Source organism: Solea solea, chromosome 1, assembly GCF_958295425.1.
Source record: "Solea solea chromosome 1, fSolSol10.1, whole genome shotgun sequence".
Taxonomy (NCBI): domain Eukaryota; kingdom Metazoa; phylum Chordata; class Actinopteri; order Pleuronectiformes; family Soleidae; genus Solea; species Solea solea.
Window position 1 is genome coordinate 43,847,350 of NC_081134.1, and position 8,946 is coordinate 43,856,295.

An 8,946-nucleotide genomic window follows, 5' to 3' on the forward strand; every position below is an offset into this window, starting at 1 on the left:
AAATCTAAGGATCTGTGCAACTTTGTAGTGTTTTGCCTTGTGGGAGAGAAAAAGAGAGGCTTTTTCCATGTGCAGGCACATTTTGTGGTTCCTTATGTTCACCGTATTGAGGATGGCGGCTTTTGAGAGTCCATGGCTAAAAGGGAAGCCCTTTTAACCATCACAGACCCGGTAATTAGAGGCAGGGGTTGAGTTGGAGCATCTCCATAATTGTTAAAGTCCTCTTCACATGCCTGCTGAAGCCCGCTTTCTTAATTTAGTAAAAGAGGGAGTGGGTGAATGGGGATATAAATGCAGGGAACGGACCCTTTTCATCTGCAGAAACTTTGATCTTTCTTTTTTTAACAGCCTAGAATAAAGGTGGTGTGTATTATAGTGTCTATGTGATGTGCCAAGGTTCCCCCTAAACATCCCCATTTGGATGCTTTGATGGATGTCCTACAATTGAAAGCATTTTGGAGCCCCCTCTCCCTCTCTTTTTCTCCCTTTTTTTTTATTTTCTGCGTTTGTCAGAGCTGAAACCTGCCAGAGCCCCTGCGTCTTGTGTTTGGTTTTTTCGCAGGGTTTGAATTGAAACATCTTCTCCCCTCAGCTCAAGCTGTGTCAGTGAGTGCAGGGGCCTTGACATGAATGATATTGAAATAGCAATGAAAGCCCCACAGGTGGTCTGCTCACATGATCTCACATCTTAGGAGCCTCTAATCGAGGCATTTTTCGCTACAAATGTTTCTGGTTTGGTCCCAATTAACCCAATGCACTGGCATAAGATGTTACTCTGCAGCCCAGCGTAGAAATGCCTTTGATATCCTGGTCAATAGTGACAATGGGCTTTGTGCGCGCTTTACTCCTGTACATTCAGCCTGCAGATGTGAAACACCAAAAGCTTCTTTTCAGTGCACTTGCAGACATGCACATGTTGACAGTGTAAACCGGCCACACATAAATCCTGCACTGCTGCTGTCAGTGAAGGCAGCAGCCAGTGGAAAAAACGCACAAAGTATAAAAACAAATGTGTGGATGCCTCTTTAGCGTTTCACGTCCACATATATTCTGAGTTAGTTATTGTTTACGGCGAGTTAATAATGATTTTTTAATAGTATTCAGTTGCTAAATTTAAATATGTTCATAACGTATTATGTTGCTCAGTTTTCAGGTCGGTGGGAAAAGGAAAACATTTAATAAGTCACATTTTAAATGATCCAGTCTTGCAGCTTGTTGTGGTTTTTGGTGTTTACTCCAGTGTGCAGCTGCAGCTCTGAGGGCCAGTGCCAAACTCATAGAAGTGACATCAATGTGCAGCCCCACCTAGTGGTAAAAGCAGCACCCCACACACACACGCACACACGCACAGCCTTGACAGTGCAATAAAAAGTGTGTGTTTTTTGTCCTTAAAAGCCACAAATGATGTCATGTTTGCCTTTCCTGGGTGTTCTTGGTGTCAGATTATACAGTAGATCTGATGTTGAAAAATTATAAGTTATTTCCACTAGTTGCTGTAATGTTGCCGACTTTGAAGAAGCACGGGACATTTCTAAGCTAAAGTTTGAAATAAAAGGTGAAATAAATGAACAGTAAAATAACTTTTTTAATATTATTTAACTGCAGATCAGCTAAAGCATCTGTGTTTTCTGAAAAATATTGTCACACCCATGTTCCCCTATGAAATGTAAAGGTTTTTTTTAATTATTTTATTACTAGTACAAGATGTAAAAAAAGAATGCTAATTTATATTTCTGGTCACTGGGCAGATAATTTAAATTATGCAGCTGCACAAAAAGTGACAATGAATAACATGTGAAAATCATAAAACCCATTCTGTGGTTCACAGATTATCACATAAAATAGTAATGATCTCATATAAATGTAAAATAAAGACCCATTGACCCATGTTGACCTTTAGATTCTGTTTAACACACCGTCCTGACCTGTCTGCCCCCAATACCCAAAGACCAACTGTCCGGGAACATAAAAGCTGTTGTATACAGACATGGTAATTAACAGGTAACTGCCCTTTTCTGCCATTAACGTGCCGTTTACAGGGGTAAGCAGGGCCGTCACAATTGGTGGGTATGAACTGGTAATAGTCGAGGTCAAGTCTGGGAGTTTACAGGTTTATTTTTATTAGGCAGTATTTTGCGGCGCTTGTTAAGGCATGTTTCTCAGCTGTGGCCTGTAGCAAACCTGTGTTACCAGCAGTGCACAACACTCATTAACTTCTGCAGTCAGGTGAGAAACAAATCCCTCAAACCTCACGGACGTCAAACAGCTGATCTCTTCCTTGTTTTCTCTTGGATTGAAACGTCTTCTCTTCTCTCCTAACGTCTGTGTTCGAGCCTCGCCCGGCGGATCCTCCTGATAACGCTGCCTATAAAATATTAAGGTGGAGTTGGTGAGTAATAGGAGAGGTGATTTGCAGGTCTTGCTTCTTGGTACTATTGATCTCTTTGATACACCCAAGTGTTTCCATGCATGTAATGTTAGAAATGTTGTTTTATTTTTAGGCCTCAGACCAAGATGGAGTGAATGTGCTCTGCCTATGCACCTGTAACAAGGTTTATTCAGGTGTGGAAGTTTTTTCATAACCTGTACACGATTAGACTAGATTAGATTAGATTAAATTAGACTTTATTGATCCCACACCTGAGAAATGACGTTATATAACACGGCAGAAAGAGGCCAGAGGTAGACAAGTGACTAATAATTAACAGTTCTAGGCAGAAAATATTACAGCTCTGGACAACATCTTGTTAGTATGTGCATTTGGTCTTTCTTGTTTAGTTTTATTAAAACAACACATGTGATAAATATATATTTTTATCACTATTAAGACAACAAAAAAGGCCATAACGTTGTTTTTTGTTAGTGTAGACCTGTGTGTGTTAAACAGGTGGAGGAGGGTTTAACATGTGGTTACATTCAAGCATAAAAATGGTTAATTTAACATCTTTATTTTCCCGATTGTGCTTGACAGTGGAAGATGAACTATAGTACTAAAGCCCCAGAGTTTCCTTGGTTGCATTCTCCAATGCACAAAGCATAACAGTGACCTTTGCGTTCAGTGACCCGTTTAGATTAATGGTCAAGCTCCTGACCTGCAGCTCAGGTTCTTTATTCCCGGCTGGCCATTTGAGACGCCAGATGTTGGAGAATACAGGATCTTAGCATTTCTGGGGCTGAATGATTATAGTTTCTTGGGGACATCACAGACACTGTAGCAGTTTGGTTTGCACATTTAAAAAGCAAGTTTTGGAAGGAAGATGAGGTCAAGCCCAGACTTTTCTCACTGATCTCACTTTGTTTCCCTGACCATATTTATGTCTCTCTTTCGTTGTCTGGCCACAGTGAAAAAGATCAAATGAAAATAAAATAGAGAATTGATGTCAGTGTCACTATTCAGGCTGTAAATGCTTGAGGCTTTTTTTTTGAGGGGGTTAACGTGCATAAAAACTCTTGAAACTTGTCATGGAGGTCAGGTCTGATTATATTTCAATTTGGGGAATAACAATGGTAATAAGGATATTATTTTACAGTAATACCAAGTTTTTGTTTCTAAATTAATGTTCATATAATAGCTTAATAGTTATAAATGATGCATGCTACCATCAGTGCATCTTCACATGAAAATGTTTGTGAATTAAAAATTATAATTAACACAGTATGAGGTTGAAATTCAAAAGCCATTGTTATTTCCATGCTGTTACACAGTGATTACAATAACAATAACGTGGTGATATAATCAAACCTGTATATTTCAAAATGATTACCATATTGTTTCTTTACTATGACTTAAAGAGTTACTACTTGGCCCCACGAGGCTTTGCCGTTTAAAAATGCAACTCCTTATTACATGCAATACATAACTTTGACCACTTGGGGGAGGCATTACGCAGATGTAGTGTCTTTTTTTCCCCATCAGAGTTAAATAAAGAAAATGTTACTGTCAAATTGCTCATGTAATACACTAATGCAAACTCATTCAGTGAGCGTATGACATTTAGTGTACTCAAGTATCAAAAGTAATTTTCTCATATAAATTGTACTAATCAAGACTAGAAAAGCGCTATATAAATAGACCATTAACAATTCTTCTTCTGATTTCATTTGGTAGTAACGAGTAACAGAGATAGGGGAAATATAAGTGGAGTAGAAGTACACAATTTATTTGGTAAATGTCGTGGAGTAAACGCTGGTACTTGCCACATGTCCATCAGTTTGTATTAACTTTCTATATTTCTGCAGTGAGTAGTTCTGAGCTGAACCTTCATACAGTAAGGTTTGGGAGACAAAGTGACGCCATACACCGGTGTGAGGTCTGGCCGTCCCGCATCCTCAGGCCAGACAAACTCGAACTTCCTTAGCAAAGTCACCATGATGAGGAAGAGCTCCATACGAGCCAGGCCCTCTCCGAGACACGCACGAGCACCTGAGATGTCATTCATTTCAGTCAGTACGTCGTGACAACGTCTTCAAATGGACAACGGAACACAAACGCTGAGGTTCAGGGTCACATACCTGCAGAGAACGGCATGAAAGCCTCTGCTTTAACAAACTCTCCCTGGTCATTCAGGAAGTTTTCAGGGTTGAATTCGTGAGGGAATTTCCACTGTTCCTCCTCATTCAGCACCGAGTGCAGGTTCTGGATAATTAATGTGCCCTGTGAGAAGGAAAATGGGACCAGAATGAGAGCACACAGAGAGAAAAAGACAGCTGTTTCCATCCAAACGATGCAGCATCAGAAAGCTTCAGAACAATCATTCTTACCCTGGGGAGGGAATATCCCATGAGCTCCGTGTCTCGTGTTGTACAGTGGAAGACACTGAGAGGGACAGTGTTGGCTATTCTCTGGACTTCATGGATCACAGCCTGGTTTATAAAGGCAGATAAAGAACAACATGTTCTTATGTTTCATCGCATTGAAAAAAAAAGTACAAATTCAACTATTGTAGGATAAAAATTGTAATATGCTCTGAAGATGCTGACGATGTCAAAGACGGTGATCAGAGACAAATTTCCTTTTGTTTGTTAGCCAGTGCCTCTTAAAAATAAATAAAAATTAGTACACAAAGCTCTAGCAGTGCAAGAAGATCAACTTATTGTGTGTTATACAGAAATCCTCAGAGCAGGGGACATGTGGGAGAGAGCCTGCAGAGGTGGAGGTATGCACTGGAGAGAAAAGGAATGAAGGTTAGTCGGAGCAAGACAGAATACCCGTGTGTGAATGACACAGAGAAAGGTGAAGATGCAAGGTGGGAGTAGAGATAGTGAACGTTTACGGGGTCAACCATCAAAAGCAATGGACAGTGCACAAGAGAGGTGAAGGAGAGAGTGCAGGCAGCATGGATTGGGTGGAGATGAATGCCCTGCATTTACCTGCATGTAAGGCATATTGTGCCTGTCATCATAAGTGACGTGATCCTTATTTTGCAGTGTACGATCTATCTCCTGCTGACATCTCTCTGACAGACAAATGCAAAAACACGTAACATAGTTATACATCATACAACGATGTATGAAAGACTTAATAATGACAGAATCAAAGTCTGAACGGACACCTTGAATATGGGGGTAGGTCATGAGGTAGAGGAAGCCAGTCAGCAGGGTGTTGGATGCAGTTTCGGTGCCAGCAAAGTGAAGATCCAGGACAAACATAACGAGTCGCTCCTCACAGAAAGAGGAGCCATCGTCACCTCTCTAGAAAGAGATTGTTTTTGATTCTTTTGCTCGTTCTCCTTCACTGAATGTTTGTAATTGCATGATACGCACCGTATCCAGCTCATCCAAATAGCAGTCCAGAAAGTCTCGCGGTTGCCCACAGACTCTGGTCTCTTTGTGCTCAGTAATGAGACGAGTTACGAGTTTCTTACACGTCTGAGAAAATCAGAAATGTATAGATTGACCAAAATAAGAAGAAGATCAGGCTCAAAGAGATTCTAACATTTGACATTTGACTGACAACGGTCAATGTAGAGCATTAAATATGCAAATAAAAGTTCTCCAGTTGTGATCGATACAAACCTCCATGTTCTTAAAGGCCTTTGTGAAGGGCAGAGAAAGGTTTCGAATCATGGGTACGAAGTCATACAGCTGAAAATAACATTAAAAAAAATTATATTATTTAGCAGGTGAATAAAGTTAAATGTAACAATAACACGAGCTACATCTACTATCTTATTGATTGTGGTTCCCTATCAAACATCTGTAGGTGCAGAGAATATCCGCCTCATTAAAAGGTAGGGTGGGAGATCTTTTTCTTTTTCACAGAAGCAGGATTTTGTGTGCTTTCAACTTTCAACATCTGCAGTGACTTGATTTAAATCTCGGTGTTACTTCTAGGGGATCTACTGTATGTTTGATAATGTTGAGCTAAATGTCTGACTCACCAACGCCCAGGGCCCATTAGCGATCTTAGAATTCTCCTTAAAGCACTGAACGACCACTTTGATGAAGTCGTCGTCGTAGTCGTAACGTGTCCCAAACAGAACCTGGCAGATGATGTTGGAGGCTGCGTTGTGAAACATGACTTTAGGGCTTACGTTTGTACCTGCAAAAGAAACAACACAACAACACAGTCCAATGTGTTACTGTCATGCAACAGAACGTAGTTCGTTATATGTAGATGCCACATTGATTGTGTTGGCCCATTGCTACAGTACAGGGCATCCACTATCAGCCCTGTAAACCAACACAGGTTGATGTGGAAGCTGTTAATTGGTTTTATATTAATTTATTTAAATTCATTTTATAGTATATGACATGATAGACAATTATTCTATTGCAGGGACCACCAAGCTACATGAAGAGTAGAGAATAAGGGCGACCATGTTAATGTGTCACTCCAGAATAATTATAAATGATCTTATTTTACCATTAAAATTTGACTAACGATTGATTGCAATTTATATTAACAGTACTAATAGTATAGTAATATGTGATCTCATACAATAACATGGATTTATCAAACAAAACCATGCATTATTAAAGCAGAACCATGAAGGATTTGTACACTAAATGAACAGCTTTGGAGTTATCAGGGATGGAATGACTGACCAAGTTCACCGGCTCTATTGAGAACAAATACACACGGCCAGGAGAGGGGAGCATCAGATGTGAGGTTTTACAACAGTGAGGATAAAGCAGAAGACAATGGATGGATGTTTACAGTGGCGTTGTAAAAATGTACTCCGAAACTAGAGAGAAAAGGTTGCAAAAGCAGCCAGACTTGTAAACTGGAGCGTACAGATTACGAAATCCAAATAATACACTTATACAAACGTAGTTACGGATTATATTTTCAGTTTCTGCCTATAAACCCTGCTTAATGTTGCACACTGGACCTTTAAAATGTGTTTGCACTGCCTGCTACATGGGAGAGCACAGTGAGTGCAGCCACAGATGGCGTACCAATGCTCCTCTCCAAGATATCCACTGTGAACTCCATCTCTCCCAGAATCCTCTGCTCCATGGACGTCTTCCCCAGACCAAAATTCCTCAGGGTCATCAGAGCAAATCGGCGATGCTCCTTCCAACTCGGGCCATAGTCTGCCAGAACCATTCCTATAACAGGCACTGACATGAGCTCATGATGCTTGGAAAAAAAATGATCTGAAGTGATCTTCCATATCTGTCCTGTCAAATCTGATCACCGTCTCACCGTTTCGTGTGAGGTCACTGACAAAAATGTCCTGGGGTCGTCCAGCGAAATCCACGGCTTTAGTTATCATGGCCTCCTTCATGGCCTGCACCCCATTAATGACGACAGCAGGTTTGGGACCAATGAACAGGCTGTAGATGTTGCCATAGCACATCCTCAGCTAAGAAAGAGCAGAAAGAAGCTTTTAGAATTATCATGAATCACTGGCAATGCTTTTGAATTCACAACAAAGGAGATGATTGGCCTTAACGTGTTTTTATCTCCACTTCCTTGCATTCATTTAGAACAGAACCTCCAAATGAATCACACAGTCTAGGAGTCAACCTGGTGTGGACTGCCTCAGTAATTCATAGCCTACACAATCACACCAGCAGCCTAAAATACCTATGGTTAACATTAAGGTTACTGATATGATGTGTGAATCTCGCAGGTCATTTCTTACCCTCTCAAAGTCTGTCATGGGGTTGTCTATGCTGAGGTTCAGTAAGTTCCCCAGCACCGGCAGTGGACAAGGTCCAGGAGGAAAGTTCTTGGGTCTCTGACATTTGAGACAAACAACAAGCAAGACAACACAGAACCACAGAAGCATGAAAGAAACAAACATTTTTGGAACGGCGAGTGCCGATCTGAGGCGGCTCGGTGCTTAAAGCTGACGCAAGTCTCAGCCCTGCCTCTGAAAGTGTAAATAAGTGAGCACACACTGGAAAGGAAGAAGAGAGTGAGCTAAGAATGTGACCGCTTACTCTGTCTCAACTTGTCCTGTTGGGCTGCAGCTCTGTTGGTTTTTATGTCAGGGCAGCATTATCAGCAGCATCAGACACACCTGTGACTTTCTACATGCTCCTCTGCATTCTCCTGTTTACAAGGAGCAACCGGCACAATGGCTACAGAGACAATTCCATTATGATCACAAATGAACAACTTCCAAACAGAGTCATATCCTCCACTAAAACTAATAGACCGACCTGTAACAGGCAGTTTCACATTAAAAAACAGTGCTTCTCCAATGCTGTTCTGCAGTAGAAGGATGTCTCAGATGAGATGTAGCTAACATTGGCTCAGAAGAGATAGAAACCTCCAAAATCCTTTAAAAAAAACCATTTAAAAATCACTACGATCTAAATGTGTGTTTATTAAGGCGATAAGATGCCATTGACATTTGATCACTTACTTTATTACAATGTACATTTAAAAACTGCTGCAAACATTGGGGACAATGGAAGCACACAGCTGCACATTAAAACATATTGCAGGTCTCGTTGTCTAGGGTTTTGTGGAACTATATAGATTCAATT

General features: G+C 40.7%; 1 protein-coding gene across 1 annotated transcript; it reads right to left on the reverse strand.

The window, feature by feature from the left end:
* Nucleotides 1–3,731: 3,731 nt before the first annotated feature.
* On the reverse strand, nucleotides 3,732–8,311 carry LOC131464635 (cytochrome P450 2F2-like). Its single transcript, XM_058637238.1, has 11 exons — nucleotides 8,094–8,311; nucleotides 7,652–7,811; nucleotides 7,402–7,554; nucleotides 6,381–6,541; nucleotides 6,016–6,084; nucleotides 5,764–5,868; nucleotides 5,553–5,691; nucleotides 5,371–5,456; nucleotides 4,762–4,863; nucleotides 4,513–4,654; nucleotides 3,732–4,423 (listed from the first exon to the last, which is right to left on the reverse strand). Exons 1-11 carry the CDS (start codon nucleotides 8,253–8,255, stop codon nucleotides 4,218–4,220), a joined length of 1,485 nt encoding a protein of 494 aa, XP_058493221.1. The 5' UTR covers nucleotides 8,256–8,311; the 3' UTR covers nucleotides 3,732–4,217.
* Between the last annotated feature and the right edge of the window lie 635 nt (nucleotides 8,312–8,946).